The following is a 23705-nucleotide window of genomic DNA, read 5'->3' on the forward strand; positions in this document are numbered from 1 at the left end:
TCCTCTAACCCCAGCATGGCTAAAGCTGGTTCTTGTAAACAGATTCAGAAAGGGGCATGCTCACGTGAAGAGGATGTCTCTCTACTGACCCCTAACTTGACCATGGAAAAGCAAGCCTGGCTCCCACCACAACCCTCTGGCCTACACTGGTTCAACAGGCAGAAGCAGACTGTTCTGGGAGTGCTGGGAAGCAGAGTAATGGGGACTGCCCTGCAAGCCCCTTTCCCTCTCCAAGGCTTGTGAGGAAGGATCAGACTCTGCCCGGTCCCCTATTTCCTAAGGGGTTGGGCTCCCCATGGGACCCCCAGGAATTTTCCAGGCCCTGAATACACAGTCCCCTCCACCTTGCCAAATTCTTACCATCCTTTAGCCTCAACCCATGTCCCGTCTCATCCAGGAAACTTTCTGCAATAAATCCAGCTTGAATATTCCTCCTCCTTGGATGTCCTCCAGCATCTGGCTCAGCACTTCATATTACAACCTCTTTATAATGGAAGATACTTTTGAAGTTAGGAGGCCTTTGAGATGTCTGGTTTAGTTGTCTCAAGTTTATAGATGAGAAAATGTCTGCTTTTTTCACTAATAGTAACTATATAATAATAGCTAACACAGTGAACACTCAGTGTGTGCTGGGCACTTAACATGTATGTCTTAAGTCTCATAATTAAGAGCATTTTATAGTTGAGAGAGCTGAGGCACAGAGACAAAGTAACTTGACCCAAGAGTGCAGAGCAAATAAGGATTTCAGGATTTCAACCCAGAAGTCTGGTTCCAGAATTTTCACCTTATCTCTTGACTTAATATATCTCATGCTGTCTACTACTGTCTGATTTGCTTATCCATGTATGTCTTCTTAAGCGTAGAAATTTTGTCTTATCCTTCCCTAGTAACATCCCCCGCACCTACATGCTCTCCCACCACACAGTGGCTGAGCACACAGTAGGTGCTTCGGAACAGGGGTCCCCAACCCCAGGCTGCAGACCAGTACTGGTTGGTGGCCTGTTAAGAACCAGGCCATACAGCAGAATGTGAGTGGTAGGCAAGCAAGCAAGGCTTCACATGTATTTGCAGCTGCTCCCCAGCGTTAGCATCACTGCCTCAGCTCACCTCAGATCGTCTGGCATTAGATTCTCATCGGAGCACTAGACCCTGGTGCCAAAAAGGTTGGGGGCTTTCGCTTTAGAAGTTGTCCCAAGACTGTTCACTGATAGAGTATGGCACAATTCTCTTGACACCAGGTGGCAGCATTGGCCAAAAGTTCTCTGAGAACTTCAAGTCTAGAGCTGTCCATCAAGTAAAAATTTAAACTTTTATTTCTGGTAGAAATGATAAATACTTTGCATTACAATATCTGGGATTCAAGTTTTCCTCATACTTCATGCTCTCTCTCTGCCCCAGAACCCTACAAACATTTCTGTTTAGAGGGGACAAGGTAGTGCCTGCTCTCGAGGCCAAGTCCCAAATCCGGGTCTGGGGAAGGCACAGGTGGTCTCAGAGCTGGGAGGTCCCCACCTGCCCCAATGTGGACTTCGGAGGCCAGTGATAAGAAGAAGGCATAATGATCTGGTATAGAGGCTGTGGCAACCTTCTCAACAGCCTCCTCTCTGGGGCAATGATCCTCACTCCTTGTTGAACAGTTGAAGGTGCAGAAGGGCCAGCTCCTTCCAGATGGTTGGGCGTGGGGTTGTGTGTGGGGAGGTGAGTATAACAGGAAAAGACACCTTTTAGGGTCTAAACCTTCAAAGAGTTAAATAGGAGAATCATAGGCCATGATATTTTCATTGCTTGAAAGAGAGCACCTCAGGGGGCGTTGAGGGGAGGGGTGCAGTGTGGAGAACCCCATTCTCCTCTTGTCCTCAAGGAAGGCACAGGGTGGGAGTGGGAGCTGCCTTCATGAGTTAACCCCTGCTATGCCACATCTATTTTCACAGTCATGAGTGATGGGGCCAGAGGCTCCAGAATTAGGTGAAGGGAAGGGAAATAAGGCCTCATTGGGGATTGTCACATCCTCTAATGGGCTGGGGGAGGAGTGGTAAGCCCAGAGCAGCCTCCTGGGGCCCACCCCTGTACCCCAGCCTGGCTAGGGATCCTCATCCCAGAGACACAGCTGCCTCTGGGGCACATAGAAGTTGAAGTTGTAGCTCTTCTGGCAGCTGCGGATGCCGCATTTGTAGGGCACTGGCCGGTCATGGCTGTGGCAGTACTTGAGCATGCAGGGGTACCAAGCCAGGTTCAGGCCATAGTGGCAGACGCAGGGCTTCCCTAGGTCCTCTACCTGCCCGCAGTGAGGCAGCAAAGCCTGCTCTGTGTCCTTGGGCAGAGCCTTGAACATGGAGCTGTCCACACCTGGGAGAGAGAGGCAAAAGTCAAGGAGGGGAGAGGAGTGAGGGGTCCCCTAGCCAGGGGGCAGGGCCATTCCTTGTATGGCTTCTTTAGGCATCCATTACCACTATAAGTATTCTCATCCCTGTCTTACAGATGAGAAAACCAGCATAGAGAAGTTTAACAGTCTGGCTGCGATCACACAGTAAATAGTGAAGTCAGGACTAGAACCCAGGTCTATATGACTTCAAGACCTTTGCTTAGCCATACTGCCACCCTACACTTAAAAACATTACTATACTGGATTGTGATGGAATAGAAGTGTGTGGTGGGGGAATAAGTAGGAAATCAAGGAAAGCTTCTCAAAGGAAATGATATCTGAGTAGGGCCAGGTGAGGAAGGGCTAGCACAAACACACTGGGAAGTCAGGATGGCCAGGGAGTGGGGTAGATGGGAGTGTGCACATGAGAGTTGCTGGGGGAGACAACAGGGACCTAGGCCCTGGCTTGGATCAGTGGTCACAGGAGGGACCAGCCCCTGGGGGACAGTATCAAGCTTGTACCTCAGTTTGGGGTAGAGCCCACTGGGAAGGGGTATGTGTGTGGAGGGTGTGACCACAGCTCTGTTGGGCATTTCTAAATCCAGTGCTACCCTGGGCAGGCATTTCTCTAGTTTGCAGCTAGCTGAGCAGAGGGACCAGAGACCTGGAGTTGGAATGGTGACATCTCCCTGTCCTTTCTACAGAGGACCTGAGGACAGCCCTGGGAAAAGTACTAAGAAGATAGCCCAGCAGTGAGGTCACATGGGCCAGAAAGTCAAAGATCATGCAAAGATGAGAGGAGGCCTCGAGCTTCTTGCGGGAGAGATGCCGGTACCAGGGAAGGTGTGAAGGAAAGGAGAGGAGCTGATTTCTAAAAGGTAGGCAGGTAGGCATGGGTATCTTTGGGCCCCACCCAGACCCTTGTGCCTGTGCCCCCATCACATGACAGAAGGTCCCATCTCCACTCTCACTAAAGTCAGGGATAAGGTGGGAGTTGCCGGGGAATCGCCTTCCACAGGGCCCAGCAGAGTCACAGTTCTGGGTGTCCCTTCCTGGAATGGGTCATTTCACCTGGCTAACTCCTCTCATTGAAGAGCCACACAGGCATCACTTCCCTAATCAATCCTGGCCTAGTTTAGATGTCCCTCTCCTCAACTCTCACATCTCATATCTATCATATTTGATGTGATACAGCAGTGGACAGCACCCCGCTGACCTTGCTGCAGCCAGAACCAGACGTCCTCTTGGCGTGTGTAGATGGCGTCCACGGCCTCGGCACACACATTACGAAGATGGGGGCTTAGTAGGCCCCCCTGGCTGAAGTTGACAGCGATGTCCATGTGCAGATGCTCCAGGCCCCGTACCTCCTCAGGTTGACGCACTGCCCGTGGATTTTTCTGTGTGGAGTACAAGAGCCACTCCCACATGGTCTCAGAATGTTCCCTGCCCATTTTCCCTGATCAGACAAGCTCAGGCTGGTTATCTTTAGAACCTGGGAGCCATCTGCTTGGTGGTAGTCAAGGGCTGGCTACCCAGCCCACGCTCCAACTAGCAGAGAAAGTAATACCCAGAGTGTAGTCAAGCCTTTTCAGCTGGCCACTGTGCTGTCCTCTGTAGCCTGATGGAGAATTCTGATATGTTGTTCTGTGTGTGTGTGGCAGGGGAGGTTGGGGGGGAGACAGGCGGTGAAGGAGGGTGTTAAAAGTAGGCAGGCCAGGCAAGCCGTCCTAGGTTAAATGAGACCTGGGGGACCACACTTTCCAGAATTCAGAGAACTGAGTATCTCTGGGAAGGGCGAGCACGAGGCGAGGGGCCTATGGTAGGCCCTGCTGGATAGTTTAGGGAATTAAGATGAGGCTGGGGAGAGGCCCAGGGTCCAGAAAGAGAATGGGAGCAGGTTGACAGGCTGAAGTGCTTTGAACACTGCACTGAACACTTATACACATCATCTCATTTAATTCTTGCTATAACCATTTCTCATTAAGAAAACAGAGGTTTTGAAGGTGTGGTAACTTATCCAATGTCACTAGGATAATGAGGATGGCTCTGGGTCTGAAGGCAGATCCAACTTCGGAGTCCAAGCCCCTGGCTTCCATCATAAATGGGGAGAAGCTGAGATTAGGGGACTTGAGGAATATAGGAGTTGGGGATTCCGTGCAGATTAGGGATCTGGAGCAATGGGGTAGGATTTGGCCTGGGGCAAAATCACTTCAGGACTATAGGGTGAGAGTGGGGTACAAGGGATGAGGGCGGGTCAGGTGCTGGGTGGGAGATTTACTTTGGGGCCAGTCTAGCTGCAGCAATAGGGGCTCTGGGGCAGAAGCTGGGCCAAGGCGGGCCCAGGGCAGGCACTCACCTGTCGAAGCTTGGCCATGGCCTCACTGGGGATGATCTCATTGTGGTGAAGCCGGGTGACAAAGCAGAGGGCCTGGAACTGACTCTGACCTTTTTCCAGCTCCCCCAAGATCAGGGCCCGGAAGATCTTCACATACTGATGGAAAAGGGCAGAAAGATGGAGGGGAGTGGGACCTTCCCACGAGCCCAGTCAGTGCTTAGCTCAGGCCCTGGAGCAGACACATGCCTACACACTGCCCTGCAATACTTCCCTCCTGCTGGTCTAGGAATTTTTAAACTGTGACTTAAAAAAGAAAGAACATATCCCAGATATTCCAGAGCCTGCTGGAAAACACACATAATGAACTGCTAGAAAGTTTTTCAAAACAGAACTGTTTAGATGTACAGAACCTCATCTCGAAACAAGTAGCATCCCTTTTTGGCACCTGGTTCATTCATAGCTGATACTTCCTCTTGGTGACACCCCTGTGTCACTTTGATTGGGGTGGGTCAGGACCCCTATGACTACCTGGCCAGGACCTCATGGGGGAAAGGCTATACTTTTTACAAGTACAGATTCCAGAGTTTCTCTCTCTGACATTTTTATTCAGTAGGTTTTGGGAAAGGCCTAGAAATTAGAGCTCTTCAAAATGCCCCGCAGAATTCTGATCAGCCAAGCTCCTGGCCACCCTATCTCAAATGGAAGTTGTAGAGGCAGAATGGGGTTAAGGGCAGACAATGCACAAGCTGGCTGCAGCTGTTGCTGCCTTCCGGCCTGAGGGACCTGGGATGGTTCCCCTTTCCCCACAGGGTTACTAATGGCATCACCAGCAGGCCAAAGGCTCCTTCCTGTTACTGACTCACTGCATGAATGAAGGAGGCAAGAGAGGGGCAGAAGGGCCATGGGATGGTGTCCCCTTCCCAATCAGACTGCTGGAACCCTGTGCTCCAACCCACCTGTACCTGAGATGCCCCCCTGCTCTCACCCATCTCTGCACCTTGCCTAACTGCTCCCAGTGAGAAGTTAGCAGGTCTCAATCAGAAGTGGTCTGAATCTGTCAAGACTCCCCTGCCTAGGAGGTACCCTAGTGACAATGATGGTTCTCTTCTAGGAACTCCAATGGCTCTGCACTGGCACTGAGAGTATAAAGCCCTGTGTAGGTATTCACCTTTCAACATACATATGTCCTCACTTACTAAGAGAGCCTCCATTCAGTGAGTGCTCACTGTATGCCTGCTAGAGTATAAGTGCTCTGAGAATGGGGTTTAGGGTCCACCTTGGGTTCCCAGGACAGGAAGTGAGGGCCCATGTTTCCACCCCAACTCTGTAATGTATTAGCCAGCACCCAGGCATATCTTCCAGCTTCTCTAAGCCATATTTATAAAATGGAGATGATAACGCATTTACCTGGCAGGGTTGTGGTAAAGACTAAATGAGTTATTGTGGAGGGCACAGAAGAATGCCTGCCCAGAGTAAGTGCTCTGTAAGTGCTAGCTGTGGTGATCAGCATCATTGCAGGTAATCGCAAATGTCACAGGTGATCTGAACAAATGAGTGCTGTTACTCCATAAATCTCCATGCACTGAAGTCCTCTGATTTTACTAAGATGTTTCTCTTCCTTTTACTATAAATGATCTCTGGAACAATGAGCTGTAGGAGTGTATGGGGAGATTTTACCACCAATAGTGCGGAAAGGGAAACTGAAGCCCAGCTGGTGAGAAAGGTTCCACTGGGTTCCTTATGATTCCAGACTTGTGGGGAAGGTGAATCAGAGCTTGAGTTAACCCCAGGTTCCTCTCAATAGGAAATCCATTCTTGGGCCACAAGGCTGGAACCTCCTTGCTCCACTAGCCTGGGCTATCCGATTTTCCATTCCCTTGGGTCAGCTAAGGAGAGAATGGAGGCTGGCCATAATTATGTACCTTCTATTCCAGGCTCAATTCCTGCCAGGTGAGATTTGATACCGGACTTCCCTTCCGAGGGTATTATCAGCAATGATCCTTTAAAAGAATCCTATCTGGAATATTCACAGCATCTTCTCCAATGCCACAAGAACGTGCAATACCCTACAGTCTTATGGCTGTTGGTAGTCTCATTGTTTGGGTACATCACCTGCCCACCAATAACAGAAAGCATTTATTTGAATTCTTGGACCAGACCAGAGGATGAAAGAAATTTGAGTTTCTCCCCTGCATCTATATTAAATAACAACAGAATGCTAACACGGTAGAAACTGGGGATGAAGAGAGGGAATAAGGATTTCTCATTGAGCTAGGAGATTTCCTCTGCATCTCCTATTTATTTGTGTAGGACAAAGATTTATTGAAGTTTATAATCTAGAAGGGACGAGTCATTGTTACAATGAGTCAAAAAGGATATATTGTCCCTTTTAAAGTCTTTACAACAGGAGGTGGTAACTATGATTACTACCAAGTTTGGAATGGGTAACTTGCTCAAGGTCATGGGACCAAGAGAAAATGTAATGGGAATTCGAACCCAGGCAGTCTGACTCCAAAGTCCGGGCTCTTAACCATAATATTTAATTGCCTCCTAGATCAACTAGTTCAATTCCCTCGATACCCAGCTAAAGAAACTGAAGCTCAGGCCCACAGAGGTAGTGTGGTCTGCCTTCGGCCACAGAGCTTGTGAGTGGCAGAGCTGGGGTGAGATCCCTCTTCCAGCTTTGCCCATCCATCCAGTGGTGGTCTGTGAGTCCTCTGAGACCTGCTGGGGGAATGTGGCAGCTCCCATGTACGGTTCCACATGACTAAGAACAACAGCATCTGACACAAATATCAGAGTAAGATGAGGCAGGACATCCTTCTAACCTGCTGTCTGCCTGTCATGCCGAGTCTCTTTAAACCCTGAATTCTCCAGTCTTCTTAGTCCTGTTTCTCCAGAAAACCTATATTCTCCAAGCTGACCGCTGAGAGGGAATGGGCAGCCCTAGTTTCTGGATCTCTTTGGCTCTACCGTCCTGACAGTTATCCCTACTACTTTTTACTCCCTACACCTCAGACTCACTACTAAGGTTCCAGGGGCCCCTTTATTCTAGCACAGAAGGGGAGGGGAAGAGGCTCCCCTGCTTCAGGAAACATCTGGCCAGAAGCTGAGCCCAGCCCAGAGGGAAGCCTGGCTTTTTGGCTTCCCCTCACTTTCTGCCCTGGGATGATTTACCTGGATGTGGGCTAGTGCCCAAGACAGGTGGCATAGCTGGGGAAGAGCCAATGGCAGGGGACTGGAAGCAAGCTTCAAAGAACTAGGACTAAGGCTAGGGCTCCCAAGATGGGAGGTTTCTACAAGGCTCCTTTTCCTATGAGTTTTCAGAACCTGCAGCCCACCAGGAGCATGCCACCAGAAAGAAGTGGAACGTAGTAGCAGGGATGAATTCTTGGCCATGCAGAGGGTGTAGAAAATGTGCCATGGAGAGAGAGAGCATCTGCTAAAGTCCTCTGTGGTTTTTAGTAAGGAACAGAGTAGGTACGTTCTAGGAGAGCACAGCAGTTAAGAACAAAGGCTCTGGAGCCAGTACTACCTGCACTCAAACCCTGGTTTTGCTGACACTAGCCACATAACCTTAGGGATTTACTTAATCTCTCTGCACCTTAGTTTCCACATGTGTGAAATGACTTAAACTAATAGTACCTACCTCAAGGGATTATTGAGAGGAGAAACTGAATGAAAGGTTTCAAAACATTGTGAGCTGACCTCTTTAAATTTCTCTGTCATTGTTGCAACCCATGGCCTTGCTCCAGCTGTGATTTATTCTAGACCTGCAGAGGCAGGAGTAAAGATTTTTCTCTTAGAGATGCACCTGAGACCCACAGAGGTCAGGTGACTGCTCTGGGGCTTGCAGATAATCAGCAAATCAGTGGGAAAGCACTGATTAGCATTACCTGGGGAAGGGCCTTCACAGCCATTAGGCTGGGCAGTGGGGTGGGCAAGACTATGGCAAAGACACCTGTCTTCAAGAGGCTCATGGGGAGCCAGACCTCTTACAGCCAAAGTCAGTGCATTATGATAGGCCTAGGGTTAAGTTTTATGCTAAGTGCCATGGAGCAAAAGATGGATGGAGGAATGTTTGTTGTCCCCTTGATGATGAGGCTTGAAGTGGGGGAGGAAGGAAAGGCTGCCCACAGTGAAGGACATTTCAGTGGTCCTTGACAGTCAAAGGATGAGGGGCTTTCTAGCAAAGAGAGAGAAACATTTACAGAAGATAGGAAGGTATGAGGGTCTCAATGCCCCCACCCAATCCATCCCTCCATTCTACTGTCATCTGATTTGCCCAATTCCCTTCAAAGGCTCCTTCTGTCCTCTCCATAAAGTGTACCTTCCAGAGGCTGGCATCCGATTCTCTGCAAACAACTCCTCTTGTACTCCCTGAGCATGGAATCAAAAAGCTGGTGGTTCCCAGAATGAGCGATGCCATGTGTCTTTCATGAGCTGACTCCTCTGCTGGGGATGCCCTGCATGGAGATCTGCCTACCAATCTTCACGACTCAGTTCAAATGCGTCACCTCTACCTGTCCTCCCAACGCTGCCCTCAACCAACCCTCCAGCAGAGGCTCAACCCCTGACCTCTATAGCACCAATCCCATTGTGTTTGCAAAGATTGCTTTACTTGTCTTTCCTTCCAAACTCAACTCCTTGAAACTGGAATAGTATCTTATTTTCAGTGTATCCCCACCTCTAAAAACACAGCAGGAACTCGATAAGTATCTGATAATGAATAGGCAAAGAAATGAGTGAACAAATAAGAGCATGAAAGAGTTCTGAGAAAAGTGATGGGATGTACATAGGATGGGGAAGGAATATAGGGGAGGGCAATGAGTGGCTGAAAGAAGAGGCTGGCAAGAAGGGCAAAGCACAAGACCAGCCAAGGTGTCTGAGCTTAATCTAATAGATCAATGGATGTCATCAGTGGGTTTTGAGCCTGGATGTGACATGAACAGGTCTGTGGTTTAGAGCTGAATGAGAAACCTTAATAGTGCTGTGCCACTGTGCATATGATCAAAATTCATGATCCAGTGAGGTTCAGCGGGAGACGTGACCTTCACAAGTCACACAGCCGCAGGGGCAGAAGCTGAAGCCCAGCTCTCCTGACTCAGTCCAGTGACCTTTCTGCTCTTCCAAGCTTGCCCCTTAACCCTTGTTCAGATAGTCTACCTTTCTCTGTGTCCATTCCCTGCCATGTTTTTTTTTTGAGATCCACTGTATCCCACAGAAAGAAGACTGCTTTGGTTCAGCTATACTGGGGCTCCAGGTGAACACCTAAGAGGCAGTAAAGACCTGCTCTGAGAAAAACAGGGGGCCTAGCCCTCTGCATTTTAACAATAGGTATTCTGTGCCAGGCTCCTGATGTGGTTTTCCTAGATGGGGAGAGTCCCCAGGTAAAGCTTAATGTTGAGGATTAGAGGCAAGACCATAGACAGAGCTTGCTGGAACTCTGGTGATTGTGGAGCTGTCACACTAGCCAACTGCCAATTTCCAGCCTTAGATAAGACTAGAAAGAGGGAAATGAACTCTTTTTCTTTAGTCCCTGTTGGGGTTTTGTGTTACTTGCAGCCAAGTCAAATCTTAACTGATACATACAGACATACATCTGCTTTCCCCATTCATAGGCCACATGTCCATAATCTTTCACACATTCTTGCTGTTTCTCAGTATTTCTTTTGCACACAGTTGCTCCCAATCTCTCACCAGTGGCACCCAGGCTCTCTCAAAGCTTTCTCCTGCCCCAGGCTAACACTGGCTCAGTTGCACATTCTCATTCTCCTTCATACACACTTGCTCATATGAACACATTTCCTCTTTCACAGTCTCTCCCATGGAGCCTCTACCTCACCCCTTTTTCTCAGAGTCATATGCAACATCTCTCATAGACAGTCTCACAAACCTATCTTCTCACTTGATTTCCCACACCCTCTCTCCCTCACTGAATTCCCCCAGTCTCATACATAGCATCTCATGCTCCATCTCACACACACCTGTTCTCACCAGTCTAACAACCCCCTCACATGCACTTCCCTTCAATCAGTCATACACACCCTCATATGTAGCATCTCTCCTGACACTGCTTCACACACATCCTCTCATAGGCTCAATACTGCACCTCCAGCCTAGCAAATCTCCTCTTTCTCTACCCCTTCATGCCCTCCCACTCCCTGCTGCCTTCCCTATCACCATCTCCCAGCTACCTCCCCACTCTCTACATACCCTTCTCCAGAGAGCCCACTCTGGATAGTGGGGTAGTGAGGCTCTCCTGTCTCAGACCTTGCTGTCCATCTAGCCTTCCACCTTAGGGAAGCCGAAAACTAAAGGGGCCAGGATGGAGGCATTGCCGCTTTCCTCAATGCCCCTTTCCCAACCCACCACTGTACTACAGTGGTTGTACAGCCCAGGTTGGAAGCCACCTCTCCAGGGTTCTCATGAAGCAACTTGCCCCCCCAACCACTCCTCAATTCCTCCTTGCTCTTGGACAGCTGGCACTCTCTCCTAGGAGTTCCCTCTGCCATTTTGGTCTCCTTCCCATCACACCAGAGTGTGTGATTCTGAGGCCCAGGCTGAGCCAATCTAAATATTTATTCCTCTGCTCCTGGCTGGAACTGCTTTATGACTAGAGAGGGGCCAGCTTCATTGGGCTGGAGAAGAAAGGGGTCGGCCTGGAGAGTAATCCAGGAATTAATGTCTTCCTAACCCCACGCTGCCTGCCATGTGGCAGACACAGGAGCACCTTGGCTGGTGTGCCCAGTCTCCTTGAGCAAAAACAGGGGTAGATGGAGTCAACCCAAAGCTGGCCAAGCACATCCCCAGGCTAGTGCCCATTCAAGATGTCTGTACACTCTCAGCACTAGGCCTGGGACAGAGGCTTCTTGTTACAGGGCATTAGTGCAACCACCAGCCTGGAGCAGTGCCTTCCACCCCCACCCCTCTCCTCCCCCAGCCCCTAGTGCTCTGTCAGCCAAATCACAAAGGTCACCACTGTCCTGACTGCCCCAGGAACAATGTGAGGCTTTATGTGGGTATTCTGCGCCCCACTGTCCCGCTGACTCAGGGCTCCTAAAATGGGGGTCACGGCTCCCTCTCATTGAGATTCCCAGCCCCAACACCTCCCTTGCTTCCTGCCCTTTAACAGAATCCCCAGGGGCAGCCACTTAAACATTTTGCCAACTTAAAGGATGGAAGTTCCTAATGATGCTTTGGTCCCCAGAGCAGAAAAAAAGGAGCTGGAACAATCTGCTTAAGAGAGCAGGGGAGGAGGGCCCTGTCTGGACCTGGCTGGCACCATCATCTCATTTTGCACACGCCTACACTGGCTTTTGCTTTGCAAAGGCCTCTTATTCACTTTTCAAGTGAAAAGCCTGCAAGCACCATACTATTGCCCCTGTTGTGTTCCTGTCATGTCTGAGCCTGGGGCTCAGAGAGGTTAAGTGACTTGTCAAGTCACACAGCTTGTCAACTCACACAGTGAGTGCTCAGTAGTATCTGTGAGACCTTTTAAAAATGGTCCCCTCAACCCTGCCCCCCATCTCCTTGAGAGGAAGGAGTTAGGGAGGAAAGAGTCTCGGGCACAAAGCTGCTAAGGGGTCAATACTCAAAATTCACTGGGAGTTACGAGTTTGTGGCACAAGTGTGTATAGGGGAAGGTTTCTCTGTGGATTCGTTCCTCTGCACCAAGGCTTTTTTCAGCCTCTTTCTTCCTTTTCCCCTACTCTATTTAGGTTTCTTAAGCCTTCTGGAAGGAGCCCACTTAAATGCCACAGTATACACAGTCAACTGGGATACAGTGGGAGGATCTCTGGGCCCTAATCCTGTACTGTTAGCTATTGGATCTTGTCAAAGTCACTTCATAGCTCTGAGCCTCAGCTTGCACATCTGCAAAATAGAGGCAATATCTGCCTCATGATGCAGTGGTGAGGATCAAATGAGGCCAGGTCTGTGACAGCAACTAACTGTGTGACATGAATGACCCTTCAAGTGTGAGATCCAGATATACACAATTCTCATCTCAAGGCTGGACCTTCTGTCTTCCTGTGGAAGAGGAGTCTGTCCTGAGCTTTTCCTCTTCCTCCACCATCACCACCACCAACTCTCTGGAGCTTGGGAAATCTAGTAGAGAAGAACCTCACTTCTATCTCTCCCTACCTTCTTTCTAGCAGGCTACTCACTTGTTCCCAGGTGGCAGTTTTCACTATCTAATCCAGATCTTTTGCTAGGACTCCACCTAGACATAGGCATTCAGAAGTGGGAGCTGTTAGCCAACCTCCAGGGAGCACATCTGAACCTCTGGGCAGGACTGCTGATCCCTGATCCATGGAGGAATTTATCATACATGGCACAGGGACTGCTCTTACATGGATACGAGCCAGGTCATTCCTCCCTGTGACTTCTCATAAACTACTGTGAGGAAATGCTCTGGACTCTCAAAAAGTTGGGCTTCTCTTGAAAGCACCTCGTACTGCCCTCTGTTCCCCGCAAAAGACATTCTATCCATCACATGCCTCAAAACCTATGTTAGGTTGCACAGACATGGACCTAACATAGACAGGGTAGGGGGAGACTGAGCTCTAAAAGGTTCTCCTGCCTGACATCCATGTCATGTGATATCCCATCAGAATAAACAACCTCAGGCAGCAATGTAGCCATCTGCACATTCCACATCTTCACTGACTGTATCTCACAGCCATGCAGCTTCCTATGTTGCTCCCCAGATCAGGAGCCCCCAAGGCAGGGACTCTGGCACTCTCTGTACTGTTCCTTTATCTGGTTCCCACTCAATCATCAGTGCCCAGGGAAGGGCTCGAGTTCCAATTTCCTTGGGTCCTTCAGAGTGACCTTGAGTTGACTCATACTGCCATATAGCTGCACTTTCATAGCTCCAGCCCACAGCCCTCACAATCCCCTCCATCTACCCTTTTGGAGTCTGTAGCTCCTTCCTCCTTGCTCCTGTTGTACCCACCACCTTGAAGCAGTTGCACATGACTCTCATATTTTTCGGCCCCACCCTCCCCATCTGGTCAGCACCAAACCATGCCTGAAACATGACTCATTCCTCTCCCAGCTTTTGGAGACTCAGACTGGGGGACAAAGGTAAAGAGAACTTACATAGGGACAGCAGCCATGGGGAGAAAGACCAAAAAGGCTACCACACAAAAAGCCAGGTTAGAGACTGGGGATGGTGACATGCCCACTATTAGATATGCCCAGTGAGAATGTACATATGGGTATAATTACATATATAGAATTTGGATTATAAAGAAGAGCATTGACTATTGAGTATGTGTATGAATTGCAGTTCTGTACTGAAGGCATGTAGAATTAGGCCTAAATATATGCTGCTTAAACACATTAGGGTTATTGTTGGTAGAATGATAGGCTTCAAATAGGTGACTGAGTTTGGGCTCTACCTTCATTTGACAGTCTAACCTGGTAGTTCTTCCAAGTCCCTTCCTCTTTCCTGGAGCAGCTAAGCCAGTGGTTCCCAAACTTCACTGCGCACTGCAATCACCTGGATCTCTTTAAAAAATACTGCTGCCTGGCTCCCACCCTCAGACATTCTGAGTTAGCTGGTATAGATAGCAGCCCAGGCATCAGGATTTTCCAGAGCGCCCCAAGTAATTTTAATGTGCAGCAAAGTTTGAAAGCCCCTGAGCTATGGCATGTCTTTTAGAGCCACAGCTCGATCTGCCTGATGGTCAGCAGCCTTTGGGCAAGACTTGCAGTAATAATGCACAATGGCCATTTGATAGCTCCAAGCTACTAGTGGAGTTGTAATCTTCGCCTCGGCTCCAGGATATGTGTCCTACAGAAGTCTAATCAATTACTGTCACTGTGTCACCAGCTTCAGGTCCAGTGTAGCAGTGTGAGAGGCAGACCCTGTTGGAAGCCTGCTCTTGGCAGAGGCAAACACTGAGGCTGGGAGTGGGCATAGAAAGGGGGCTAGGTGGTGGGTGAAACTGGCCAAACAGAAGGTTGCAATGCACACAGCACAAGGGCCTCAATGCTGCCCCGTGTAGAATGTCACAACAAAGGGACTGACCAGCAATTTTGGAGTGTGATGGTTAATTTTATGTGTCTATTTGACTTGGTTAAGGGATGCCTAGAGAGCTGGTAAAACATTATTTTCTGGGTGTATCTATGAGGCTGTTTCTAGATGAGATTAGCATTTGAATCAGCAGAGTGAGTAAAGATAGCCCTCACCAAAGTGGGTGGGCAGTCCTCCAGTCTATTGAGGGTGTAAATACAACAAAAAGGTGGAAAGGAAGGCGGAATTTGCTCTCTCTGCTTGAGCTGGGACACCATCTTCTCCTACCCTCAGACATTGGTGTTCTCAGGCCTTGCCACTCAGACTGGAATGGAACCACACCAATGGTTTTCCTGGGTTTCCAGCTTGCAGATGGCAAATAGAGGAACTTCTCAGCTTCTATAATTGTGGGACCCAATCCCTCATAATAAATTTCTTTCTATATATCTATATATGTGTGTGTGTTTCTGCTTCTATGTGTTTCTATTGTTTGTTTCTCAGAAAAACTCTAATGCATGGCACTTAAAAGAGAAGGTTACTGTGAGGGACTCGAGGCTCCTACAGGCTCAGTGTAGACTTGATGTGTGACTTTGAGTCCATCAGTCAACCTCTTTGAGCCTAAGCTTAGCAGGGAGGGTCCATGCTAAGATGCTATGTGAGCCACAATTTAAAAAGTTAATGGCTTCCATTTCTTGAGCACGTAGCACAATAGCTGACACATAGTATTTTGCATGTATTCCTGTTTAGTTCTCACCATAACCATGGAATTGGTACTATTATTATCCCCATTTTGCAGATAAAGAACCGAAGATTTGCAGAGATCAAGAATTTTTCCCAGGGTTAAATCAGGTCTGTCTCTGGACTATCTCCCAAAGGTGCTGAAATGGCAAATGTCCCTATTCCCAAGCAGACTAAGGACTTTTCCCAAACCAATCCAAATGGATTTGGTACACAAAACAAACAAAAAAACACATGCAGGCCTTTTCCTACAGAAAATATCATTACTTCGAGATAGAACCTTCTTGTGGAAACCTACCAAAGACTTTGAGGCCTGAGGCCTGAGAACTGACTGGGCAACCAGAGAGATCCACCCCAGAAAGATTTGGATTGGGTTGGGAGGGAAGGCTATTCTACCACACCTCGGCATTTGCCAGCTCTACCCGGCCCCAGTCTGAGAAACTCAGAGCTGGAGGGGACTTTGGAGAGTTGGTTCTTTCTGTGCCTTCCACTCCCAATTCCTGCCCTTGCTTATGAAATTAGAGATGCCAGGGGCGGGTGTGAAATGGCAGCTTCTGGGTCAGAGGCTAACCTGAAAAGCAGACTTTAGAAATCTGGGTGGAGGTTTGAACTGCTGTGGAAATTAAAATGGGGTTCTTACAATCAGCAACAAATGGAATACCTAACTGGGCAGTCGGCCCTCCCACTACACCTTCAGCCCCAATCCTCAGTCCTCCACCCCACTACCTCCTGAGCTCTCCTCTCTCCTTGCCCTCAGGGTAGAGCAATAAATATTTCATGCTGCACCTAGGGGCTGTAAAAACTTAGCTCTACCTGCTGCCTCTTTCACTGATGTCCCAACCACAGCCTTGGCTGCTGGAGAGGTCCCAGGGATAGGGGAGTCTCTCTCCAGGGATACAATCCATAGAAAAATGGGCAGTGGGCAGGAAGGTTGGAGGCTCAGCCCGGCTGGAGGCTCACTCTCAAGGGCAAAGGGCTTCAATGGAATGTCAGAGGGGAAGATTCGATAGCTGCCTCCTGAGGGATGCAGCCACTATTTGGATTTTCTGGGAAAAGAACACACTTGACAAAATTCCCCTGGAGTTTAAGTGGGAAAACAGGAGGTATTCTGTTCCCATCAGCTTCCCCCTTGCCACATACAAACTGACCTGGCCCTATCTGAATCTAAGAACCTGGCTGGGGCCTGTTGAGTAAGGAAGGACCACAAAGTCTTTCCGACTGTGACCACTCACCCTTACCTCACCCCTTATGTCTACCTATATCCCATGTCAATGACAACTCAGTATTCCTGAGACAGATCAGCAGTCAAGTCCTCTCCCACTGTCCTCTGGATCTCTGTCCCCCATTCTATCTATGGCAATTTTGCCGGGTCCCAAGCTACCTCCCCAAATCTGCCCTGTCTCCTCTCAAGTTCTCAGACTCTAAGGAGAAGAGAGAGGTGGCTCAGGCAAGGGTCGCACAGTCCTGGCCTTCTCCAGCTGCCTAGCTAATAGGCCTCATCTCTTCACAACCCCAGAAAGAGAGCCTTACCAGGCTTCTTTTTATCAGGACAGGGGTAGGGGATGGGGTATAGGAGATCAGGAGACTCCCTGTGGGCACTTACACTTCACCTACCCTCTTTTCCTCCAGGATTCCTGCCGCTGGGTCACTGTTAGTCACTCGACACTCCTCCAGGCCCATTTGCTGATAAACCCTCAACACTCTACTCTCTACTCCCTCCAACCTCAGGGGCCAGGTCCACCTTCTGGTTCTCTCCACAACATACACACACACTGAAGTAGAGGCTGGTCTCTGCTCCCCTCCCACGATCTGGGCCAAACTGTGGGGGTTGGCCAGCTCCCCTTTCAGGCAGGATAAGAAGTGGCATCTTAGAGCATGGGGACCTCATCTGAGGCCTCTCCCCACGTCCTCCTGCTGCAAGCTTCCCCACTTTCCAGACCAAAAAGGAGAGGTAGCTTCTCCTCAGCTTGGGAGAGATCAGGGAAAATCAGTTAGGCCCAACAACCCCCTCCCCCAAGCCAAGGAAAGTGAAACAGAAGGGGAAATGGTTCACACACTGCAAGATGGCAGGGCTGCAAGGCCAAGAGACACTTCATTGTCCCGCACAGAGGTGAGAAAGGAAGCCCAAAGAAGGAAAGGGACTTGCCCTAGATCACACAGTGAGAACTTGGATCTCCCATTCCTAGCCTTGGATTTTTTCTGCAAGAGCATACAGAAATTACTCCAAGAGGAAGTCAGGGTCATTAAAGTTGACTTTTGAAGGAGGGTCTGCACCTGGAGGGTCTGGGCAAGCTGGAAAAGGAAGTGGGGAAAGGGCTGGTCAGAGAGTGTGAGACAGGGCCTAGGCACCCTGAGCAAAGAGGTGAAAGGCTGGAAGGGGGCTTGGGAGGGAGTAGCAGAGGAGTTAGTTAGGGAAGAATGATGGGGCTGGGCCCTGGGGAGCTAGGCAAAGAGGTGTAGAGAAGGGCCCGGCGTGACCTTGGGTAAGTCACGTCCTTCTCATCCTTCTCCTGGCCCCAGTCTTCTGTCTGCAGGCCTGAGTGCGACAGAGATCTCGGGCACTCTGGCTAGAAGGTCCCATCCTGGAGAGTGAGGGTGCCTCACCTTCCTGAAGTCGGCAATGAAGGAGACGAGGGTGCCGTCGGGCTTGCGCAGCTCGAGAATGATGCTGTCGTTGTCGCTGTCCGCCTGCAGGCTCTCCTCTGTCACCTGGCCTTCGGGCAACCGCACGCGCACCCGCAGCTCTGCCCGCTGGCTCGCCCCCGCGCCCACGCCGCGCGGCGTCCCCAATAGCCACACAAGTAGCGGCAGCAACAGCAGCGCGCGGGACGCCTTGGGGACTCCGCGGGAGTCGGGTGGGCACATCCCCGTGGGCCACCGCCGCCCTCCTCAGCTCCGGCACTCGGCGTGCAGGCGGCGAGAGGCGTTGCCAAACTTCGCTCGAAGTTGATGGCTAGTTGAAGGCGCCCGGGAGTGGCTCCCCGAGGGTCTCAGACGCGGGTCACCAGTGGGGTGGCGTACACTCACATGGGCTGTGCTCCGCGGCGTAACCCAGTCGGCTCCGGGGTGGACGCGGCGCTCTCGCGGCTCTCGAGGCCCCCGACCCAGCACTTAGAGACTCTGTTTTGCACTTTTCATTCAATCCCACCCCCCCGTCACTTCCTTCAGAAAACAGAAAGCACCGGGACCTGCCTTAAAGAGACCGCGCACCTCTCGGCCCTTAAAGGGTCCGCAGCGGCTCTCCACACTCCTTCCGCGGCCAGGGGACCAGGGCGGGGAGAGGGGACCGCTGCGCAGCGGCTTTGTGGGAAAAGCGCTTTCTCAATCTCCTTCCTTCCCTGCTGCGTCCCGTCTGCTTCCCCCGGCTTTGTCCCGGGTTGGCTCTCCCGGCAAATCTCTTCCTCCCAGCAGGGGCGGGACGGGTCACATTTACCCCGCCCCCTTTTTTTTGGCTTGTTCTTGTGCCACGTGGATGAAATAATCGGGCTTGGTGTTTTAGGGGTTTTGTTTGATCTTTCAGTTCCTCTGACAACCTGGATTTCTGCAAAATCATATCTCGCCTAGCACTCAGCCTTTTGACTGCCCTAGTCTGGAGAGGGGAGCTGAGGCTGTTGCTTGCTTTGACATCACTCAGGTGTGAGATCTTGGTAAGTCAGGACACCTCTCTGGATGCAGCTATCGAAGCGCCCAATTTTGTGAGCTCCTACGCGGCTTTCCTTTTCAGTCCAGCCTCCCTCTCTTCCCCCATTCACCGCCTTTCTTCAGTCCTGTCTACCTCTCCAGACCATTCTGTCTCCCTATTCTCAGTAATAGGCTGAGCAAATCCAGGGAAATGTTAGATTCTAGTCCATTCTGGAGACTGTCCAGGAACTCGGGACACTGGCACTTGACCATCAGGGGCTCTCCACAAGGCCCAAGAAAATAGGACTGCCCAGCCATGCACCCCAACAATGAACTGGGTGAAAGCAGAGGGGTCTGGATTCCTGCTTCTTCTGATTAACTGTGTGCTTTGGGCATATTTTAAAAATTCTTTGGGCCTAAGTGTCTCCCTGTGTAGTGGGAGTTGCTGAGACCTACAGTGTCTTGCCAGTCCCATGCAGGAGAATGCCCCAGGGGATGCTTGGAACCTGTTGTGTTCTGATGTCCATTTATCATTTCCATTTATTCTAGGCCTCCCCTACTTTTTTCTGAAATCTTGATGGCAGATAGGTGAATGCCCTGTTCTGCAGCCTCCTTCTCTTCTAGATCTTCCTCAGCACAGGGTTCTCATCACCAGCAAAGAAGACAACAGATACCCAGGCATGCAGGTTCTGTGACAGGATCAATAACAGAGACAGACTCCCTTGAACTGCAGGGTCAGAGTCAAGCCAAAATCTGTCTCCTTACTACCAATCCAGGGCTCTTTCTACTACACTTTGCTGCCTAAATTTAAGACTAAAAGGGATTTGAGGGATTATCTAATCCCGTGTTTTCTGAATTTGCCTCACCAAAAGAATCACCTGGGTACTTGTTAAAAACATATACTTCATCCCCAAATCTAGCCAATCAGACTCCCTAGGGAAAAAACCTGAAAATTTGCATTTTAAAACAAATGCCCTGGTGATGCTTGATATAAGGGGTTGATAGTTGGTACTTGACAGAGAGTTAAACACAGAGGATCTAAAACAAACAGCATCATTCCTGGAGAACCATCCTGGCCCCGAAGGAGTTTATCTTCTTCATATCAGAGGGATAAGGCAGGCTATCAGAGATTAATGAATTAGCACAAAACAGGCTTTGCTCCCAGAGGGCCTCCTACCCTGTGCTAGCAGGACTGAAGAAAAAGGTGCCCAGGGTCTCAAAACTGTCCCCTTGACTGACAGGATACTCATGTCAATTCAGCCTTAAAGCTAGGTCTTCCCCTGTGAGTCAACCCACATAGTCATAGGGCCTTACCCACATTTCATAACTTCCCTGTTTCAGGTTCTGTCCCCCATCCATCATCAGCTCTGCCCCCAGCCATAGTCCCAGGTCCCTTCCCAGAAGAAGAAAGCAAAAACCCTCTGTGTCTGATGGTCTCTGAGGCTGTCTCTGTCTCTATTAAAATTATTCGTTTAGAAACAAGGATAGAAGACCTCATCTCTTTCCACCACCTCTTCCCCCCATAATCAACTTTCTTCTTCAGTTCAACCACGAATCAAACTATGTTTTTCTTTTAAGACTGACATATAGCTCTGCTCCATATTGCACTATCCTACCTCTGTACTCCAGCAATAACAGTTATAATAGCAGCTACCATTCATTGTATCTTTATTATGTCTAAGTTCTGTACCAAGCACTTTACATGTATCATCTTTTTAAAATTTTCATGGCAACCCTCCAAAATAGGTTCTATTCTTAGCCTCTTTTTACTGACTAGCAAACCGAGGCTTAGAGAGGTTAAGTAACGTACACAAGGTCATACAAGCCGGAGAGCCAGCAGGGACTCAAACACAAGTCTGCTAGACCACAGAGCTCTTGCCTTTAACCACAGTAGCATCTGCCTGCCTATGGCTCTCGCTTTCTTCCAGCCCCATTTGGGCACACATCCTGTGCTATCTTCTCCTGTAACCTCATGGTTTCATGTGTGGCAATCTCATACCCTAGTGAAGCTGTCAGTTCAAACAGGCCAGCCCCGTGGTGCGAACACAGAATGTTTCTCTTAAACTAGCCAGGTATAGAAGCATCCATTCATCTTACATGTAAAGGCCCTCAGAGGAAGAGCTCTAACAAGCCTAATTACCCTGACTACAACCAAATGGCCCTAACAACCAAATGGCCCTAATCTGCTACACCATAAACCAATTTCCTTTTCTTTCTGATTTCTAGCCTTAGGAAAGCAGTTATGAGTTGTGGTTCAAAGCAAAAGCATCAGGATCTCAGTCCTGCAGTTTGGCTACTCAAAAGCTGTGCAATTCAGTGAGCTTGTTTCTCCATCTGTAAAATGGACACATAAATATCTCACTGGGTCGTTTTAAAAATTAAATGAAATATTGAGTTCAAAACACTTCACAGCATGTTTGGCACATAGTAAAGGCCCAGTATACGGTGGCTAATATTATTTAATACTGTTTATTCTTCCCATGGTATCAAATATTAAATCTTTGTGTGATCTACATTGCCTTCCTCCTCCCCTGGCCCACTCTCCACACACACACACACACACACACACACACACACACACACACACACACTCATTCAGGAACACTTTTTCTCTTTATTCTCTTTAGATTTTCCAGTTTCATGCTGCTTGAGACCTCCAAAACTGGGCAGCCAAACCTTGGTAGGCACTTGCCCTTTGCTTTTCCATCTTGATGTGCCTTGAGTTGGCAGGAAGAGAAATGCCACACCATCTCCCAATCTGTGACCGAGAAAACAGGTGCTAACAGAGTCCTGTGGAAGGTCAAAAGGGAAACCGAACCAGTGAACTCTATCAGGAAATGGGGAGAATGTGATAGGGAGCTTGTCTTTGCACAATAGAAAGATTATTCTTTCAATTTCTTTCCATGGCTGGCATTTATTTTGGGTTCTGTTTTAGCACTCTGTTACTGGGCCATTGCAGATAGGGCTGGCTACTTGTGCTTTGAGTCTGAAAGGGAGCTGGGGATGCTTTCCTCTGCCTCTTGAGGCAAACTACAAAGCTTTAGCTACTTCACTGCCCAAGCAGAAGTGCAAATTAGTTTTATAGCATCGCACAATTACTCAGTTACATAAATCCAAGGGTGTGGTGGGAAAGTGGACTGGAGGGGCAGTGGGCCTGTATAGAGAATCGAACAGGAAGAGAGACCAGGACAGTTGGGTGAGCAGCTGGTCTCTCTGGACAAAAAACCATACTGAGGAGAAGTTTAGATGGAGTTGGGCTGAATCAATGATTTTTAGGAAGGAAAAGGAAGCCTGAATGATCCGAATTGCAAGAGAAGATTCCTGTCACCTCATTTATTCCAGACCTGTGACTCTTGCAGTTTCCAAACATAACTATCTCTTTCTCCACGCTGTTTTTCTAGGATACCTTTCCTGCTCCCCTGCTTGGACATCCCATTCATTCATTCATCCAGTCAGTCGATCATCTAGAGTCAGACACTATACTAGATGCTGTGGTTACAGCAGTGGAACAAGGCAGATAAAACCTGAGATAAAACCGACTGCTGCAAAGAGAGTAAACATTAAAAAACAAGTGCAAAGACAAATATTTAAATTACAATCATCATAACTGGTACCATGTAGAATTAGAGGACACTTTAGCCTAGACCAGGAGGCCTTGGAAAGCAGCAAAGCCTAGGCTGACTTTAAAGATGAATCAGGATTGATCAGCAAAAACAATGTTCCAGGCAAAGGGAACAACTTCTGTATGGAGCCTTAATCTGGTGGGCTCCCCCGAAACTTCGCTAACTACCTAGGCATAACACAGGAAAGTTTGGCAGAGACCAAGTAATGCAGAGCCTAGCAGGCAATGTTAAGATGTGGGTTTTGTTTTGTTTCATTATCCTAAGAGCAATGGACAGTCACTGAAAGGTATTATGTAAGAGAGTGACATATCAGACCTGTGTTTTAAAAAGATTAAGTGGAGTGCAGCAGTCTAGATGAGAAATAATGGTAGCTCAGACCCTGGCGATGGCAGTGGGGAATATAGAGAGAGGTTGGACTTCAGCTGCATTTTGTAAGTAGAATTTGGAAAGAGAATTTGATATTTCTTTGGACTCGAAGGTGAGAGGGGAGGGGTCAAGGACAACTTCCTGGTTTTGGCTTGGGCAATCGGGTGTACCATGAATTGAGTTTGAGAAGACTGGAAAAGAAGCTCTTACCTTTTTGGTAACACTTCAGGTACTTTTCACCCTCTGCCTTGTGTTCTAATGATTTCATAGCATTGGGTTTGAACCAGAAGGTACGAAAGAACTGAGGCAAGCTATGAGTGGCGTCACTCAGGTTAGAAGTTTAGCATTCTGAAGCCAGGCCTACCCTCCTGCAACACCACACAGGGCTTCCATTTCATTGCTGTAGGTGGGGTGTACTGGATCTGGCCCATCTTTATATCTACCCTGAGCCTAGCATAGCAAACCTCGTTAATGAGGTTTTCTATAGCCCTGTGTACCTGGCACTGTGCTGTGGGGATAGAATCTGAGACACAGTCCCTGCTGTTAAGAATCTTATTGTTTGTGTGGTCCATGGAGAACAGGGCCCTCCAGGTATCAGGAGAGCCACCTCATCAACAAAGGACCTCAGGCCATTTG

General features: G+C 49.0%; 1 protein-coding gene across 2 annotated transcripts; it reads right to left on the reverse strand.

Moving 5' to 3' along the window:
• Positions 1–1290: 1290 nt before the first annotated feature.
• OAF (out at first homolog) lies at positions 1291–18852 on the reverse strand. Of its 2 annotated transcripts, XM_039867074.1 has the most exons (4): positions 18064–18847; positions 4719–4853; positions 3579–3759; positions 1291–2346 (listed from the first exon to the last, which is right to left on the reverse strand). In XM_039867074.1, exons 1-4 carry the CDS (start codon positions 18322–18324, stop codon positions 2081–2083), a joined length of 843 nt encoding a protein of 280 aa, XP_039723008.1. In that variant the 5' UTR covers positions 18325–18847; the 3' UTR covers positions 1291–2080. The 2 variants fall into 2 exon arrangements, with proteins under 2 accessions (XP_039723008.1, XP_039723009.1); XM_039867075.1 differs by lacking the exon at positions 4719–4853 and having other exon boundaries at positions 18064–18852.
• Positions 18853–23705: the final 4853 nt, after the last annotated feature.

The sequence above is a fragment of the Pteropus medius genome, unplaced genomic scaffold (genome assembly GCF_902729225.1).
Source record: "Pteropus medius unplaced genomic scaffold, Ma_sr-lr_union100, whole genome shotgun sequence".
Taxonomy (NCBI): domain Eukaryota; kingdom Metazoa; phylum Chordata; class Mammalia; order Chiroptera; family Pteropodidae; genus Pteropus; species Pteropus medius.